The sequence below is a fragment of the Orycteropus afer genome, unplaced genomic scaffold, assembly GCF_000298275.1.
Source record: "Orycteropus afer afer isolate SDZICR_OR568_19922 unplaced genomic scaffold, OryAfe1.0 scaffold00214, whole genome shotgun sequence".
Lineage (NCBI taxonomy): Eukaryota > Metazoa > Chordata > Mammalia > Tubulidentata > Orycteropodidae > Orycteropus > Orycteropus afer.
The window spans coordinates 5,469,763-5,489,977 of record NW_006921801.1 but is presented as its reverse complement, the minus strand read 5'-3'; the positions used below and the strand labels follow the sequence as shown (position 1 = coordinate 5,489,977).

Here is a 20,215-nt window from a genome sequence, read left to right as displayed (position 1 = left end):
ATCAAGATGCGATGTTTGTCCTTTGGTGCTTTACCATCGATATCTTAGGATGCCTATTTGCTAAGAACACTTTTTCAAAAACTCCGGGTTGTATGCACCTCATCACTTATGTAACCAAAAAGGTTGAAATGTCCTCACAGGAAGGCTGACACTGCACAGCACAGAGATACACCAGCTTCCAAAGGTTCTAAATCAACTGAGCTTCGCCAAAGCCTTAAAGTTGGCATCTGGTCTATGTTAACAGGTAGAATAAGCAATTAAAAGGCACTTTCCTGGACTGCCATTGGCCTGTGCTTTACAGATTAACTAACTAAGTGCCATTGCTGGAACAAAGCTGTATTATGTCCTGTTAGTGAGGAGATGGAGAGAAGCTATGAAGGTCTTTTCCTTTAATCAATACTAACAGGAAGATCAAGAGACAGGAAGAGATACATCAACACGCAGTGGTATTAGTATCCGGGCAAAGACAGACCCTTACTTGAGAGGAAAAGTGCTGAAGCCCCTTCTGTAAGCTATAAACACCATACAAACAGAAACCTAAATTATCACCAACAACTGGCAAAAGAAAAAGAAACACGTCAAGGGAGCATGCCATAAGCAACAAGATTAAAGAGTTTTGCTGGAGGGAGGCAAAATTATACAATGAATCTCCTTCAAAAATAGAGAATTTAGAATTGCCGTGTGTTTATAAAGGCAGATCTTCCTCGAAGCATTAATCCAATTGTGCAATATTCAGATGAATGAGAAGACAAATATGATTAGGATTAATGTTTTTTATGCACCAAACCAAAGAAAAAAAACCAAACTCACTGCGTGGAGTAGGATCCAACTCATAGCAACCCCTCCTTGGGTTTCCGAGGCAGTATCACTATGGAAGTAGATTGCTCCATCGTCCTTCCGAGGAGTGGCTGGTGGTTTTGAACGGCCAGCCTTCTGGTTAGCAGTCAAGTGCCTTAGGCACTACGCTACTAGAGCTCCTGTTTATGTCACAGAGATCATATAAATTAATTTTTGGGAAAATGCATGAGGACCACTATCTGTAAGTAGAGAAAGCACATACATAGGCATTTCCGAAAAAAAGAAAATCGTTAAGTAGTTATAAGAAAAAACACTTAACCTTACTGGCAACTTCACTGAACAAATGAAGTTTTGTGTTACTGTGTTTAATGAGAATGTTATTGCTTGAGTTGATTCAGACTCGTAACAACCGTATAGGGCAGAATAGAACTGCCCCATGGGTTTTCTAGGCTGTAATCTTAATAGGAACAAATCTACAGGTCTTTTCTCCCTGGGAGCCATTGGCGGGTTCAAACCATATACCCTTTAGTTAGTAGCCAAGCATTTAAGTGTTGTGCCACCAGGGCACCTTTTAATGAGAATATCCACTACGTGTTTTGTTTTAAAAAAAGTACATAACTGCTTCTGAACACACATGGTAATGGCAGACTTTAGGAACAAGGGCGCTGGAGTCAGAAACCCCCTGGTTCAAGTCAGAACTCTGTCACATACAAGTCCAGTAGCCCAGGACAAGCGTCTCAGCAATGAGTCAGTTTTCCCATCTATACAATGATGAGTAATAGTATCTTCCTCCCATGAGCAGGGTTTAAAAATGTCATGCCTGATCAACACTTTGCACAGGGCCTGGCCAGGCACTCAATAAAGGCTAATTATCACCCTATGACCTTGGATCCAGCCTCTCAGGGCACGTCCACAAAGAGAGAAAGAACAGGCCACTAACTTGCAACAGTCTAGCCAGAATTTCTTCATCTCATGAGAGAGAAGGGGGAAAAAAAAAACTCAGGTCTTAATGCTTGCTCTTTAATAATCATTTTAAACCACAGGTTTCTAATCAAGAAACTCAAAGGAGTGGAGCACCTTGAGGAAGAGGCAGGGGTTGAGATGGGAGCAACCAGTCAAGTGGGGCAAGCAAACACAGCAATTTGTTAACAGACTAGATTATGCCACCAGAGTGGCTGGTCTGTTGGCAAAATGCCAGTTCTACCTGTTTATACACTTCTGCTGGGATGCCTCAGCCAGAGACAGGTGAGAGAGCCAAGAACTATACAGGGCAAAGTCCAACCCTAGGCTAAAATAAGCACCTGGAGGAAGAGGTGAGTATTCCTTCTTCCCAGTGACTCCCTAGATGGTTCACACACTCAGCCTGCTCCCTGCCTGCTCCCAGAGAGGAGAGGATGGCTATGGGGCAGGGAGGCCTCTAAGCCCAATGGACAATACACACAGTTCTTCAAAAGCTGAAGAATGGCTGACTGCAGGTACAAAGGGAAAGAGGTCTTGGGTCACTTAGTGCTCTGGCAGTGAATGCCACTCAAAACATTGGTTCCAGTGCGTGTTACAAAAACACTGCCAAGTCAACAACCAACCACTTTCTCCCACAATCACCATCGCAAGGAGGATGACAACACCTGTATGAGCAACTGGCCCTTGGCAGAGAACAGGAACCAAAGGTAGAGGCAAATGAACAGAAGAAAAGAAAGCTTATTTGGAGATTTCAAGTAAGAACCAATCCCAAGGATTCTTTAACTCAGAAAGCTTACATCATGCTCTTTACCTACAGTATGGAGTAACAACTCAAAATGTTACCGAGGCTGCCTGCTTCTGGAGGCCTACATCTTCACAGGACCCACACAGCCCTGCCTCTCCAGCCTCTCTCTCTAATGACACTGCCCTTCAACCCCTTCATTTCTAAACTCATTGATGTTCCTAGCTCCTCAAACCCCCCATGTGCCTTCAGGCACACTGCTCTCTCCCTGGTAACACTCGGCCAACTCCTACTCACCCTTTCAATCTCAGCTTAAATGGTATCATTCTCCACACAAACTAGTTTTGTCCCCACAGTACATCCCCATAAAACCCTATACTTCTGAACAACATTCTGCCAAGTTTAACTTATTCAAAGCCCTTATTTTCTGATAGACTATACATTCTGAAAGGAGCTCGGGTGGCACTGTGCCTAAGGCATTTGACTGCTAACCAGAAGGTTGGTGGTTCAAACCCATCAGCCACTCCACAGAAGGAAGACGGGTGATCCACTTCCATAAAGATTTACTGCCTTGGAAACCCAATGGGGGTTGCTATGAGTCAAAACTGACTCAATGGCAGTGGGTTTGGTTTTGGTTTCATACACTCTGAAGGCTGGGACCCAAACTCATTGCCATCGAGTCGATTTCACCTCATAGCTATCCCCACTGGGTTTACAAGGTTGTAAATCTTTATGGAAGCAGACTGACGCATCTGTCTTCCCTGCAGTGGCTGGTGGGTTTGAACCACTGACCTTTTGAACTAGCTGATACTATTCCAACCTAATTTTCACCTTCATCTCCTTCCCCAAGTGCCCCGGCCTCTAGCCGAATCCCTCAAGATCCAAAAACTCCAGGCCTTCACCCCTATTGCTTCTTCAGCCTACATGCTCCCTCCTTCTCTCTACCAAAATCCGTATCATCCTTCAAAGCTCTGCTCAAAGGCCATCTCCTCTAGGAAATCTTTCCCAATCTCCCAGCAGTATGCAGGCCTCTAACCTTCAACCTGCTGGAAAGACTCAAGTATCAGAGCAGTACAGACCTACCTTCAATCCTGACCTTCAACTCAGCTACTGATGAGGTGAGTGACCTTGGTCACTAAGCTAGAGCCTCAATCCCCAAATAATGAAATCTAATTCCTGGGGCTGATATACTAAAACACCTAACAGGACCTAGCACACAGAGCATCCAAAAAATAACGGGTCCCTCCAACCACCCCTCCTCTATACCCTGCATGACTTATTGCTAATTTATCTGGCTTGCCCTTAGACTGTACGCCCTGGAGGGCATTTCTTTATGTGGGTTCCACCACCCTGGTCCTCTAACATGAAAGTATCATCAAAATAGTGACACAATAACAATAACCAAACACATTTTGAGTGGTTATTGTATAGTGTGTATTGTTGTTGTTGTTATGTGCCGTCGAGTCGGACCCGACTCGTAACGACCTCTCCTTGGCTTTCTGAGGTGGTATCACTACGGATGTAGATTGCCCAACCGTCCTTTCGAGGAGTGGCTGGTGGGTTTGAACTGCCAGCCTTCTTGTTAGCAGTCAAGTGCTTTAGGCACTATGCCACCAGAGCTCCCATACAGAACATACATGCAATAAAAATATGGGTATGGTGTTCCAAAAGTCTGTCATTTTCAACTTTGAAAATTATGAAATTATACAATCTACAGTCTCATAAAAGACATCATTTTAAAGTTTAATTCTTTAATTATCTTTCACACTTAGGTTCATAAACTTTGAATACAAAGTTTTCATTTTAAATTTTGTCAGTCCCTCTGATTAAAAATGGCAAAGATTCAAATTCCTCAAGCAGAATTTGGGGGAATTTCAAGTTACAGCCACTTCAGCTACTAGAGAAATCTCTCTCACACTCTATTTTCCTCCCCCTCCACAGCGCTGTGTTGTTTGAGGTGGTAAGTGGATTCCACACATGCAGTTTCCTCCACCCCGCGTACCATGCAGGTGGTTGGCAGCTGTGGCTCCTTCCGCACTTCATCTCACTTTCCAGAGACTGCACTGGCCCAGAGCACTGGTCCACCCAGCCAGGCTGCACCATGCCAAAGCTATCTTCTGCCTCTGTGCTTCTAACCAGCACATAATTGGTGTCCATGGTGGGGATGAGACATGTAAAGTATTTCAGGAACTGTGCTTCCCTCTTACTGCTAACACTCACAGACAGATATAACCGCTATCAAGGAGCTTTTCATCATGTCATCTTAGCACCCAACCTCAGTGTTAAAACGTTTTTCTGGTTCATTCATCACCCTGTACCTGCAGGATGCTAGTTTTTATTACCTCCCCAACTCAAATCTCTGTTGGTTCTATTATTTCACATCAAGTGACCTTTAAAAGGCTGAAAATCTGTGCCATGCATTAACTGTCCTTGGTTAAAGCTGCTTATGTTTGAGTCTACCAGAGCATGGTAGCTCAGCTAAGCTGGGCCATTCTTCAACTGCCGTGCTCTCAACAAATTTCAGGAGATAATGCCGATCACGGAGATTAAAAAATGCAAAGGAAAGAACAGACGACTCATACATCATAAAGTTATTCCAAAAATGCTTTTGTCAGGTAAGCTTTTCAGACGGTACAATATTTAAATTGGGGTATAACTCATCCAAATAGCCAAAACTGTACTTATTAAAATAATCAATATTCTGAAGGAAAGAAACAACCCGACAAAATCTTAGTGAATTTGTTTTGTATTTGTTTGTCAAATCTAAACTAAATAATCTGAAAATGAGCTATCATTGCATAACAAATCACCCCAAAATGCAGTGGCTTAAAACTACCATGAATGTTTACTGGCTCACAGTTTTTTAATTTGCAAGGCGTGGTGTTAATGGGGCATCATGATGGGCTGAAGGTTCAAGATGGCTTCACTCACACTGCTGCTTCAGCTAGAGTGGTTGCCAGGGCTAGGAGATGGCCAGGCCTCTTTCTCTCACCTTTTGTAATTTCTTATCCACTAGAGCCACTCTCTCCAGCAAGGCAGTCAGACTATATGCCAGATTTATAAGGCAGATGCCTTTAAAGAGGATAAAAACAGAAGGTATAAAATCTCTCCACCACCCACTGTCCGTCTGTCATACTGTGGTGGCTTGTATGTTGCTGTGATGCTGGGAGTTATGCTACTGGTGTTTCAAATACCATAAGGATCAGCCATGGTGGACAGGTTTCAGCAGAGCTTTCAGACTAAGACAGACTAGGAAGACCTGGCAATCTACTTCCAAAAATCAGCCAGTGCAAACCCTACAGGTCACAATAGAATGTGGACCAACACAGTGGTGGATGATAAGCCCATAGGTTGAAAGGTTCTCAAAATACACAGTGGCCACAACAATGGACTAAACATGCCATCCATCATGAAGATGGGGCAGGACAGGGCAAAGTTTCACTCTGTTGTACGTGGGGTCAACTGGGAGCCAGAGCCAACTCGAGGCAACTAAGACACAACAGCCCTTACACCAATACCCCAAAGGAACACATTCAACCAATTAAAGCAAATCAAAGAATCAGCTGAGATTCAAGGGAAGGAAATAAAAACTTCACCCCGATGAAGGTCCAGCACAGGGACACAGGGATAGGAGGAACTATTGCTGCTCACCAGAAGGCTGGCGGTTCAAACCCACCAGCCACTCCTCAGAGGAAGGTTGGACAATCTACTTCCACAGTGATACCGCCTCGGAAACCCAAGGAGGGTTCGCTATGATTCGGGTGTGACTCGATGGCACATAACAACAACAACAACAACATTGCTGACCACACTTGAAGACAACGGGGAAGAGTATGAGATCCAGTTAAAACCCTGAATCCTCTTCTTTGATTATTTACTGGCTACACAACTGTGGAGAGAAGCCAAGTAATCTGTACACTACCCCAAAAACATGGCCTCTCAGTACAATAAAGGAGATGTGGTGGTGCAGTGGTTAAGGCATTTGGCTCTAATCAAAAGGCTGGCAGTTCAAACCCATCAGCCTCTCTGTGGGTGGAGGATGAGGCAGTCTGCTTCCATAAAGATTTACAGCCGTGGAAATCCTGTGGGGCAGTTCTATTTTGTCCTACAGGGTTGCCGCAAGCCAGAACTGACTTGACACCAGTGGGTTTGGTTTTGGTTTAGTACAAGTCTTTCATTGGACAGTTTAAAGGGTCTAATAACTGAATCCTTACTAAGTGAAAACAGTTCAAGTATGTGGAAAACTATCTTGAGAAGTATAAACTGCTGACAAACACCATTTATCTGTACTATAACTCTCTTGTATACTTTTAGCTGTAGAGCAAAAATAGATTCCATTCTAAGTTCTACCCAAGAAAGTGTAGTAACAAAAGCACCAAACTATAATGTAATCTTATGTACTACAGCAAGGACCCAATCTGCATAATTTCCTGGGATCCTGGCACACTCCTGCGTGTCTATGATCCTGATGCAGAAACAGCCTTTCCTCAGGGTGGTAAACCAGTAAACAAATAAATAATCAAGTGCTCCAGAATAACCTAATTCCATGCCCCTCACAAGCTGCGATTATTTTATAAATAGAGTATTACATAACTGTGTAAGCACCCTAGTGGCACAAGGGTTTAGCACACACCTGTTAACCAAAAGGTTGGCAGTTTGAAGCCACTCAGCAGCTCCACAGAAGAAAGACCTGGTGATCTGCTCCTGTAAAGAGTACAGTCTGGGAAACCCTATGGGGCAGTTCTACTCTGTCACATGGATTCACTATCAGTTGGAAATGACTCAATGGCACCTAACAACAACAATGTAACTGTGCACCAGGAAGCAGGAGAAGGCCAGGTATGGATAGGAAGGGAAGAGGAGCCCCCTGAGGGCATCACAGATGCTTAGTAATAGTAAACAGCTGCTTTATACCCAGAGTCCAGAAGCTAAACATACAACTGCCTTCTTTGGTTTGATTTTTTTAAAAATACTAATTAGAATGTGAGTACAAACCTTGAAATAATGATTTCTTATCCTAAAAAAAAAAGATTCTGCATGAGTAGAAAAGCAGGGAACAAGTTAAGTGTTTGACAGTAAGAAGCATTATGTGGATGGCTGGAAATAAAACCTTGACAGAGAATGACTTGTAATAGCCTTAAACCTACCGCTGAAAAAACCCCTGATGCATATTTATTAGGTTTGCCATCCAAAAGGCTTGTGTTCCATAGTATTTCCAGCCATCATTAGCAGGAATTAATGACCACCGCCTTTCAACACCACCATGGCCCACTGCAATGCAGCTTGGAGCAGCTGGTGGAATCAGAACAGATGGCCTGCTTCCCTTCAAGGCAGAATTTTCTGCAGGTGACAAAATGACTGTGGGGTGACTGACAAGAAGAAAAACAAACAAAAGTTGAAAGTAGAATATCTGGTATCAGTAAAGTACATGTACTGTCTCAGGGAGAATTTAACTTGGGCCCTAAAGGTTAGTAGGATTGTTTACAAAACTGCAACTCTATAGATCTGTAAAGTTAACGTGTTCCTTCCAAATCAAGGAATGATCACTGAGCCCTTGTGACCTCTGTACAATGTGGGGTTCTAGGTATGTCATGGAAATTCATTTCTTCAAGACACTCCGTGAGGGCGTATACTGCAACAGATAAAGTGAGTTCAGTTCTCCAAGGTAGACAGCAGTCACGGTTCCTTCCCCCAAGGGGTAAACTCTGAGGAAAGACTAGACAGTTTCAATGAACGCAGGAGGAATGAAATTCTCACCGTGGGGACATGGTAAGCAGCGTAGCAGACATAGCATGCTTCTGTCTAGAGATGCTAAATATATGTCCTTATATGTGTTTACACTTCTCTTTCCTCTTTGGGAAACTGTTTATGTACTTTGCCTCCTTAACTAATGGAATATTCTGGAAACCTCTGGCTATAAAAGCAGAACCCACTCAAAGTGGCCTTAGCAAATATATCATGAATATCACACACAAGTAAAATTTTGCTAAAAATATATCAAAAATGCTTACAGCAGTTCATCAACAAGGAATTGACAGAAATTCAAACTGGATTCAGAAGAGGACATGAAACAAGGGATATCCTTGCTGATATCAGATGGATCTTGGCTGGAAACAGGGAATACCGGAAAGATGTTTACCTGTCTTTTATTGAGTACAGAAATGCTTTCAACTGTGTGGATTATAACGAATTATGGATAACACTGTGAAGAATGAGAAATCCAGAACACTTCATTGGGCTCATGTACAACCTGTACATAGACGAAGAGGCAGCAATCTGAGCAGAACAAGTGTACACTGAATGGTTTACAATCAGGAAAAGTGTGCATCAGGGTTGTATCCTTTCATCATACTTATTCAATCTGTATGCTGAGCAAATAATCAAAGAAACTGGACTATATGAAGAAGAATGTGATATCAGGATTGGAGGAAGACTTGTTAACAACCTGTGATATGCGGATTACACAACCTTGCTTGCTGAAAACTAATAAAATTTGAAACACTTACTGATAAAGAGCAAAGACTACAGCCTTCAGTATGGATTACACCTCAGCATAAAACAAAAATCCTCACAGCTGGACCAATAAGCAACATCATGATAAACAGAGAAAATATGAGTGGTCAAGGATTTCATTTTACATGGATCTAAAATCAATGCCCACGGACACAGTAGTCAAGAAATCAAAGAACGTACTGCATTGGGCAAATCTGGTCAAAAGATTTCTTTAAGGTGTTCAAAAGCAAAGGTGTCACTTTGAAGACTAAGGTGTGCCTGACCAAAGCCATGGTATTTTCAATCATCTTATATGCATGCAAAAGCTAGATAATGAATAAAGAAGACTGAAGGAGAACTGATGCCTTCAAATTATGGTGTTGGCTTTAGAAAGCAGTATGGTGATTCCTTAAAAAGCTGGAATTAGAAATACCACTTGACAGCAATTCCATTACTCATTGCCTTCAGATCCGACTCCCAATGACACAGCCTTGAGTTTCTGAGGCAGTATCACAACAGAAGTAGACTGCCCAACCTTCCTTCTGAGGAGTGCCTGGTGGGTTTGAACTGCCAGCCTTCTGGTTGGCAGTCAAATACCTTAAGCATTACGCCACCAGACCTCCCAGAAATTCCATTACTAGGTATATATCCTAAAGAAGTGAGAGCCAGGAATATGCATACCCATGTTCATTGCAGCATTAATTACAATAGCAAAAAGATGGAAACAACCTAGGGTGCCCATCAACAGAAGAATGGATAACCAAACTATGGTACCTACACACAATGGAATACAATGCAACCCTAAAGAATAATGTAGAATCTGCAAAACCTCACATAACGTGGATGAACTTGGAGGACATTCATGCTGAGTGAAATAAGTCAACCACAGAAGGTCAAATATTGTATTAGTCCATTATTGTAAAAAGCCAAGGAAAGGTCTATATATGGAAGGAAATTTTCTTTGTTGGTTACCAGGAGTGGGAGGGGAGTGGAGGGAACACTGCTAGATAGGTAGAGGTAAGTATTGATTTGGGTGAATGAAAGGGCAATATACCAAATGTGAGTGATCAACATAGTGGCGTTAAGGAAGAGGAAGACATAGACAGGTACATGTGAGGTACAGACAACAAAGATAAATCCTTTTGCACACACAGTACTGCATTGTCAGTGAGGGCAAACACTGATATACAGGTGGATGGATGAGTGGACAGGCTGAATGATTAGGTATGTCTCTGCAGGGGGGAGTGTGCCCCTGTCCATGTATAAGGTTGGCAGATAATGTTTCTACAAGTGTATCTGCATATTCTGTAAGAATTTCTAGGTATATAATAGAGCCGCCAGGAGGCAAGGTTGTAGTCACTTCTTGGCCACAGCCAGCTACCCAGAGGGAGCAAGTATTTGGACGTGTGGGCTCAGGAACATGGTCGCAGGGGACATCAAGCTCAAATGGCATAACATACTACACAAAAACATTGTTCCACATCTTACTTTGGTGCATAGCAACTGCGATTTTAAAAGCTTGCAAGCAGCCATCTGGATGTAATGGGTCTTTCCTCATCCAAAGCAAAGAAGAATGAAGAAAACCAAAGACACATGGAAACAATTAGTCCAAGGGACTGGTATACCATGCAGTCCTTAGCCTATATGACTATGAGACCAGAAGAACTAGATGGTGCCTGGCTACCTCTGTCAATCACCAGGAAGGGGATCTATGTAGGAGATCCTGGATAGAGTGGGAGAACAATGTGGAACAAAACTCAAAATCGTTTAATTAAAAAAAAAAACAGGTTTGCTAGTCTGATAGAGCCTGGTAGAACCCCTGAGACTATGGCTCCTAGCTGCCCTTGAGGTCTGGAATTGAACACACTCCTGTGGCTTCCAGCCAAACAACAGACAGGCATGAGCTGAATATTCACATTAGGTAGATACACTTCTTGGAGAGATCAAATGGAAGAATAGAAGGACTGTGTATGCACCGGGAGACAGATCAGGAGGCAAGAGTGCATGGGAGGGAAGGACACGGGGAAGAGGTGGTCATGGGGAGAAAGTGGGAGGAGAGCTGTTGCATTGTGAAAGATGGTAGTCAATGTCATGAGACAAAGTGTATGTCAACTGCTGTATGGAAGATGAATTTGCTCTCTAAATTTTTGCTTAAATCACAATAAAATTAAAAAAAAAAAATTATGGTGTTGTCAAAGCATATTAAATATACCGTGGGCTGTCAGAAAAATGAACAAACCAGTCTTGGAAGAAGTACAGCCAGAATACTCCTTAGAAAGAAAGATGGCAAGATGACTTCTGACTTACTTTGGACATGTTACCAAGAGGGACCAGTCCCTGGAGAAGGACACCACACTTGACAAAGTAGAGAGAGGGTCAGTGAGAAAGAGAAAGACCCTCAATGAGACGGAGCAATACAATGGCTGCAACGATGGGCCCACGCAAAGCAACAATTGTGAGGATGGCGCAAGACCAGGCAGGACTTCATCCTGTTGTACGTAAGCTGGCTATAAGCTGGAACTGACACAATGACACCTAACAATAAGATATATAACAACATAAATTGAAAAAGGTGGAGGCGCTCAAATGAAACAGAAATTCTCTGAAAAGCTTTTCCTGATTATTGTCTAAAAGGCCCCCTACCCCTTATTCCCACCAGCCACTCCTCAGAAGGAAGGTTGGGCAATCCTACTTCCGTAGTGATACTGCCTCGGAAACCCAAGGAGGGGTCGCTATGAGTCGGGGCCGACTCGACGGCACATAACAACAACAACAACAACCCCTTATTCCTAGCACTTTACCCCGCTAGTCCCCCACCTCTGCCCACCTAATCACTCCCAATGCCTACGTCCCCACTGCTCACTTACCCTGCTTTATTCTCTTTACGGCACTCTGTAATTGAAGGTTATCTACTTGCTTCCTTGCTCCTTTGCCACTGCTCATCTCACCCACTAAAAGGTAAGCTGTACTTTGACAGGGACGTTATCTACCTCATTCACTAGTGTATCCCAGAGCATTGCTGTTACTCAATAAATATCCTTTTGAATCATTCAATGAACGGTTAATCATAGAGAACTCAGGGCAAGGCATACAACTAAGTCTCACAAGGACAGGAACCAGAAGCCAGAACCAAGACAGCTGCTCAAACTTCATTCTCTCTTAGTCTTGTGGGCTCCTGCCTCCACTTCTCCCGCCATCTCTGCTGTATCCTTCTTCGCAGAAGAACTCTGCTACTGTACCATGCTCTTAGGATAAAGTCCCAAAAACCTCCCCAGATTTGCTTCTATCAACATCCCCAATCTCATCTCTCCCACTAATGAGTTCAACCACTCCTCTCCAGCCACCCAGAGCTTTTCTTAGCTCTTCAAAGGAGTCATGCACACTCACCTCTGGGTCTAAAGAGTATTGTGTATCCTCTCTCAGAGCATTCTTTCCCTCTCATCTCCACCTGACCATCCCCTTCTCACCCTGGCACAGGGCTAGGGGGGCCCTGGTAATATGTCACCCATCATAGCGTACAATCTGTGAATTGCTTTTTATCCCCCCAAATGGACTGTATTCTCCACAATGATAGGGACTATATCTGTCTTTTTTACCACTGCATCCTTTAGTGCTGAGTCCCAGCATTTGGCATATAGTAGATGCTCAATTATTTCAGGAATAAATAAATGAACTATATGTCAGCAGTGGCTGTTCTCTTAAGGGCTGTAACAATAAGAAACAAGTTACAGGTTATGCACAGTTCATGAGAGCAAGGAACATTCTGCTTTGCCCATACAGTATCCCCATGCCTGGAAGAACAGACACCTAATAAATATTTATTGAATGAATAAATTCCTGGCTTGCCCAATATAATTCCACCCCCTTCTCTCTCACTAGAGAAAAGATATCAGAATGCAAGTGAGTGAAAAACAGCATTTAAGGGACATCTCTGAATCATCTGTAAGATCACATAGTCACTGGCCACATACCTCAAAACCAACTATCGCATGTGCAGAGGCAGAAACAGTGGTTGAGAACAGTTGATTTAGACAACGCTAAGACAAAGCACTTTCTGCTCCTACTATTTTATTTTCCAAAAGATGAAGGTGACTATAGCCCAGCAAGAATAACAGAATCATTTCTAACTTTGCTTTTCCTTTTATAAATGAGATTTCTCCACACCCCAGGAGAACCCATTAATTAAATCTAAAGACGTTAGATATTCCTTTTCACAGTTATTTTCTTTCATTTCAATAAGAGTACATCAACTCACTGTTGTCTCAGCTCAACAGCCAACTACAGCCCAGAATACTCACTCCAGGGAGGCGCCCCGGCTGATCCCAGAACAGCAGATACAAACCCAGGGTCCTAGTGTCAAAATATTGGTCTCCTTCAAACATAGCAATTGGTATGTGTTTGTTTATTTGGTCTTTTGTGTGTAGGTATGTGCTTTATCTTTTCAATAAACTATGTTTGGTAAAGTTGCTGGGATCTGAATCCACCTAGTTTTATTTTTGTTTACACAAAGCATCCCCAACTACTGGTCACATGATGATCTACACCAAAAATGAAAAGCCCTAATGAAGGTTTCCATCTTGGTGTGTCCAAGAGGGAAACAAATAAATCTGCAAAAGCTAGACTAGAGACCACAGAGCAGCACAGACAGCCACATACTCCAAGGCTAAAGTTAGAAAAGGAAAATATAGCAACCCAAAGCCAGTAACATTATGACCCTTAATAGACTATAGAATTAGACACTCCATCCACACAAACAGATCTGAGCTCTTTAGATCACCCCATATGCCAAGTGACAGTAAAGATTCTGTTTTATTTTAAAACGATATGGATAGTTCTTTTTTAATGGCAATTTAGTAATGAAAACTAGCAATAGATTGTTTTTGTTGTTGTTTTATTTTAAAAAAAACAAAAAAAAAAAAAAAAACACTTCAAAGACTTGTTAGTCTATAAAAGATACTGGTGTCTGATGTCTTGGGGCCCAAATTAGAGAGAAGGATGAGAAAAGAAAAAATATGAGACTATATTTTGAGGTGACTTATTACCACCAAGGAAAGGAATAAGTCAAAGCAAAGTGCCAAGGTTAAAACCAAAAAACGGTACAGAGGAGTTGGGAACTAGTTTATTTGTTTCAATAAAGCCACAAAGTTTCAAGCAAGGGTCTTCTTTGTCTTATCTGAAAATGTTACAACATCTAAAGGAAAAAGGGCCAGTATCTCCTGACATTGCATTTGGAGACCTTGATCTGCTTCCACCAATGAAAGTACTTCCTTTTTCAGTCATGTTCATAAATCTTCATTTGCAGAGGTTCTTAATCTTTTTTGTGTGTGTATGCCAGGCATCCTTTAGTCAGTCTGGTAATGTCCACAGAGCCTTTCTCAGTAAAGGACATGTAAACGTGTCATATGCATTACAAAGGATTCCAAGTGAAATCAATGATAAGCTGTCAAAATAGTTTATTATAATTAAAAAATGCCATTGTTGTTGTTAGTTGCCATGCAGTCAGCTCCAACTCATGGACAGCAGTCCTGCACCAGCTTCACGCCCCCTCCAGCCTAGGGGCTCAGCTTCCAACGGTATACTGGACAATATTCTGTTGTGATCTCTAAGGTTTTCACTGGATGATTTCTGAAGTAGACTAGACTCTTAATCTTAGTCTGGAAGCCCTGCTGTACCCTGTCACCATGGGTGGCCCTGCTGGTATCTATACCACCTATACTGGTGGCATAGCATCCAGCATCATCACAACACAAAAGCCCTAACAGGATGACAAACTAACAGACAGGTGGTGGCATAATACATATTTTTCTGATATAATACATTAAATAATAAAATACAGCAACAGGTCTAACAACTACTATAATTTCCAAGTAGTAATGGATAGAAGTGGTATTTTGAGTTATCTGCATGACTCTAATGTAATGTGAAAACTGCTATAATTCTTATTAGCCACAAAATCACAGGTACTGTTAATTGCTACTGTGATTTCTTGCCTATAGTTATAATTGAGTGAAATACTAAAGTTCAGCTTGAGTACAGCAAAAATAAAGATATATATGTATCTCCACTCACATTCAAGGAGTCCCTTGAATTCTATCTGTGGACCCAAAGTTAAGAAATGTAAGAAATACATTTTGTGAAACTGCACATGAAAATAAACCCTTGAGAAATGTGATATCCATTCCGTCTGTGAGCTGAGGGGAGCTAAGAGAGTAAACAGCTATTTTTCCAAAACCCTTGATGAGCCATCAGTCAGCAAAGAGAACAGAGTCACATGTTTCACACTGAATCCAGAGAGGGTACCCAGCGCCCCTTTTGCAAGTTACAAAGAAAGTGAAGCTCTGAGGAAGTGACAGACTCTGCCCCAAGAGGGGAAACAAGCGCGAGTGAGCCCAGTTGGTAGAGCTCAGGCACCCGGCTCAACCAAGATCAACTAGAAATTTAGCAAATCTCCTTCCCTCCTGGGGCCTCAGTTTCTTCCTCAGTAAAATAAAGGGATGACCATGTACCATCATCTTTTCTATAATCAGATTATCTTTCTTGGCTGATTATTTCAACCTACTTAGCTTAAGTTCAAAAATGCCATTGCCTTCCTCAAACCTGGAACAGGAAGTTTTACCAAATCTGAATGCTCTCACACACAACCTAACACCACCGGTTCAAATATATGTACAGAATTAAAACTTAAAAAAAGCAAAAACAAAAAGACCTCAGTCTGCTTTGTACATATCTGTTGTTGTTGTTGTTGTTGTTATGTGCCGTCGAGTCGGCCCCGACTCATAGCGACCCCTCCTTGGGTTTCCGAGGCAGTATCACACGGAAGTAGGATTGCCCAACCTTCCTTCCAAGGAGTGGCTGGTGGGTTTGAACCGCCAGCCGTCTGGTTAGCAGGCAAGTGTCTTAGCCACTATGCTACCAGAGCTCCCTACTTGATAAAAATCAATGACAGCACTGGCCTTTTCTGCTCCTGAGACACATTAAGTGTTCCCATTTGAATTCTGCCCCCATCACCTTAATAAATTGCAAAATCAACAAATGTCAGGCTACTTAGGATATGTTAATCGTGCATTTTTTCCACATTTGAGCCAATGAATGGAGACAAGGAAACGCCCTTGAAGACCACCTAATCCAATCACATTGTGCTATGGATAAAGAAACAGAGTAAAAGACTAAGGCAACATTACAAAGCCAGTAGGCAAGAAAAAGGAATTTGAATCCAGGTCCCCTGACTATATCTTTATGCTCTTCCCACTACACTGAACTGCCTCCCAATCTTGTGACATGTATGCAACTTACAAACTTCTGGTCAAATTTCAAACTAACAGCAAAAAGACCCAGTCATTAACCCATTTTCTCTTTCAATTAAATTATGGACACAATACAGAGTTGTAGCTGATACAGTTAAGTAGTCACTAACCTGCCAAGAAAGTGATGACCCTACTAAAATCCTAACTACCTGGCATTTTCTTAATATTGTGTAACACATGGAAAGATACAGAAGTATTTCTATATGGATGCAGCCAGATATCAGCTCCTCATTCTGCTCTCCAGATACCCTAGTACCATTTTACTTTAAAATATGCAAGGGGCGGGGGGAGTCACACCACAGTGAAAAGCATTGTGTTTCATAAGCAAAAGCTTCCATCAATATCAGCAATTTGACACTTCTAGACATCAAGAATAACATTAACAATAGAAAATTTCTAGAAATTCTCTTTCAATATTTATGCCACAGATGATCAGACATGCAAAGTTGATGTTAATTTTATTTACTTTATATTGCTGTTTTAAGAAGGAGGGCACTGTGTCAAGTCCTAACGAAGGTCAAAACCAAACCAAACCAAACTCACTGCTGTCGAGCCGATTTCGACTCATACCCCTCCTTGGGTTTCCAAGGCAGTATCACTACAGAAGTAGATCGCCCAATCCTCCTTCGGAGGAGAGGAGTGGCTAGTGGGTTTGAACCGCCAGCCTTCTGGTTAACAGTCAAATGCCTTAGGCACTATGCTACCAGAGCTCCTAAAGTAAATGTAGGATATTAATTAGTAAGGCTAAAGTCTACCTAGTGTATCACTATCTTACCTACACTCCTCAAAACCATCCAATATTAAGAAAGCATCAGCAGCCTACTCACAAAATAAGAACAAGAATACCATTCTTCTCAAGTATTCAAAAACCTGTGTAGGATGTTCTCAGCAGTCTGGTCTCAACTCACATTTCACTTCTTCAGAAAGACCCTCCCTGACCTCCTAGCTGAAGAAAGCAATACCGAGCTAAAGCAGTCACTCTCTTAAGTTAACCAACTTCTTTCTAGAACTTGGCAGCAACTGAAATTGTAATGTATTATTCATTTGTTTAGGAATTTGAGGAGCTCTGGTAGCATAGTGCCTAAGGCACTTGACTGCTAACCAGAAGGCTGGTGGTTCAAACCCACCAGCCACTCCTCGGAAGGAAGGTTGGGCAATCTACTTCCATAGTGATATCGCCTTGGAAACCCAAGGAGGGGTTGCTATGAGTCAGGTTGACTCAATGGCCCATGATAACAACAATTCATTTGTTTACATGTTTTTTTCTGTTCATGCCTGTCATTCCACACAAAAATGAAAGCTCCCTGTTTACGGCTGGATCACCAATGCCAACCCATGCTGACACACAGTAGGTGCACAAATAATTGCAGAGTGCCAGGCCCGAAATACTAAGAGAAGGGTCAACTATGTCATACTTTGTTTCTTCTGGAGCAGCATTAAAGGACAAAACACATGGAATTGGCAATGCATTTACATTGCTTACTTTAGAGAGAAGCCCCTGATACTAGCACAATCCAGGGTATAAATCCTTTTCATGGCTTGGAAATGCCCTGCACTTCCAACTATGCACACAAAACCTCTCCAGGTCCACTCACACACTGCTTTTCTGATTTCCTCAAAAGGAAATAATGAAATAAGGTTCTGGCATGAGTTAATCTTCCATGTCAAGTTCACAGTGTTAAACATACTTTGAAGCCAGCCACACAAACAAAACCAAACCCCACAAAAAAATTAGACTGGGCTGAGCTTATATAAGACAGACTGAACTTCAGTTTTTTTCCTATCATTCCTCCTTCAAAGGAACCTTGACATTTGTCTTTTAAATGCAATTCTGACGCTAGTGAGAAAAATGGTCACCTCCACACCACCTTGAAAATAGGTAATGAGAGGTCTAATAATGTTTCACTACTGCCTTCGAAGGAGAGGTCCGTTATGAGTTGGGTCTGACTCGAGGGCACATAACAACAACAACAAATGCTATATGGCAAGAAAGAGAGGAAGACTTGAAACTTAAGAGTTGTACTGTGTCTCGAAGTTTCTCTTAAACATTCCTCCCTCTCCTTAAAATTATTTTCAATTTGACACTTAGTTCAAAGTATTCAGCTATCAAAACACTTTGTTCAAAGTTCCCTGAGTTTTTCCACGCCAATGACTCCTCGTATGTGTGTTAAACCGAGCTTACAGCACCGATGAGGTTCTCAATACAAGTCTTTCAACACAGACGGACAAAAGCGCGGGTTCCCATGAGCAAGATCCAAGGGAAAAACAAGCCTTTCTCCTGTGATGTCAAACCCAAGATGCTCCTTCTCCAGAGTTTCCGCCTAGCCCCCTCCCCATTCTACTCCCCTTTCACTGCCCACTTTACTCTGCTTTAATCTGTCGAAACCTCGCTCCTGGCTTATTAAGGGGTAAACAATAGAAATGTCACAGGGAAACTCAGGAAGTAGATGAAGTCTCTAATTGCTGCCGTTTAACGATTGTAGATAATTACTATCTTCAAAATGTGGTTTTCACAACCACACAGAGAGTCGAGGCGGGTGAAGCTGGCTAGCTCCCCCGCGCTGCCCCCGCCGCCGGGAGGGCATCTTGGAGACTGAGGCCCAGGACGGAGGGATTCAGGAGGCTTCGGTCCCGCGCTTCGGTCCCCAGGCCCGGTCCCTCCCTCCACTAGGACATTCCCAACGGGGAGCGGCTGAGCTGCCGGGTCGCAGACAGTTCACTGCCCTCGGGCTGCGGCAGCCCGGAGTGGTCACCATAACAATATGCAAAGCGCTGCCCGCCGACGACCGCCACGCAGATCCCACTGCCAACCGCGGCCCGAGCTTGTAGCGCCGTGTGCGGAGTTCCGGGCCCCGGGGCTCACAGTCCGCGGGGACAGAGAACCCGGGGCCCGGCCCGGCCGGCCTCGTCGCTTCGCCAAGTGTGGGGTCTCCTCCTAGACCTCGAGGTTGCCGCGAGGGCGGCGCCTCACCCCCAGTCCCTATCTGCCCTCCGCGGCGCCGGCGGGCAGGACACAGAGCGCGGGCAAGTCGCACCCTCTCCTCGGTGTTACGGACCAGGACTCCGTCCCCGAGCGCTACCCGCCGCGGAAGCGGAGTCACCCAAGTCTCCTCCGAAGCTGCCGTCCTCCCCGCCCGGGTCTCCCTAGCGGCCTCCCGACCCCGCTCCGCCACTTCCTCCGCGCGGACCGCGCATCCCGGCGCCCGCCGCAGCGCCCCGCGCGCGCGCGCGCTCCTGGGGCGCATCCTGCTACTGCCGTCCGATCCCCCGGTGCCGCTCCACCGCCCCCAACAACCCGGCTCTGCCCCGGGAGCGCCCGGCCAACCCCGCTGGCCCGTCCAGGGATGCCGGAACGCGGCGGCCACCCAAGTCCTGGGCGCTCGCCGCCCACCCCGCTGGCCCGAGGTCGTGGCCCCCAGACTCACCCCAGCACCACCAGCTCCCCGTATTTCACCGGCTCTTTATTGGGGGCGCAGTGCTCCTCTTGATCAGGGGAAAACATGGAGCCCCGCTCGGCGGCTGCCGCCGCCTCCGCCGCGATCCCCGCCGAGTCCGCGCCGCCGCTACAATCCCATCCCGAGAAGGGGGTGAGCGCGCCGGGGAAAGGCACGGCGGCGAACGGGGCGCGGGGAGGCCAGTCCCGCGGCTGCTCCGTCGTGGCTGCGCGGCTGCCCCCGCGGGCTCCTTGCAGCTCCGAGCGCCGCGGCCGCCCCGAGCCAGACCTGGCAACAAATGGGACCCGGCAGCAGAGGGACCTGCCCGCGCCGCGCGAGCGCCGCCGCCGCCAGAGCCCCGCGGAAGGGAGGGAGAAACCGAGAGTGGGAGGGAGGGTCGGGGGCAGGGAGGGGGCGGGGGCAGGCCCGCAGACCGCCCCGCAGCGCGCGGGCAGGTGGGAGCCGCCCGCCTACCCGGAGCCGTC

The 20,215-nt window shown here is 44.4% G+C and overlaps 1 protein-coding gene across 1 annotated transcript in view; it reads right to left on the bottom strand.

The window, feature by feature from the left end:
- PELI2 (pellino E3 ubiquitin protein ligase family member 2) overlaps nt 1–19,798 on the bottom strand; it is a 262,851-nt gene extending 243,053 nt beyond the window's left edge. Inside the window, exon 1 of the mRNA XM_007948360.2 lies at nt 19,722–19,798. Coding sequence (XP_007946551.1) covers nt 19,722–19,798 — 77 coding nt within the window. The remainder of the gene's footprint in view (nt 1–19,721) is intronic.
- Between the last annotated feature and the right edge of the window lie 417 nt (nt 19,799–20,215).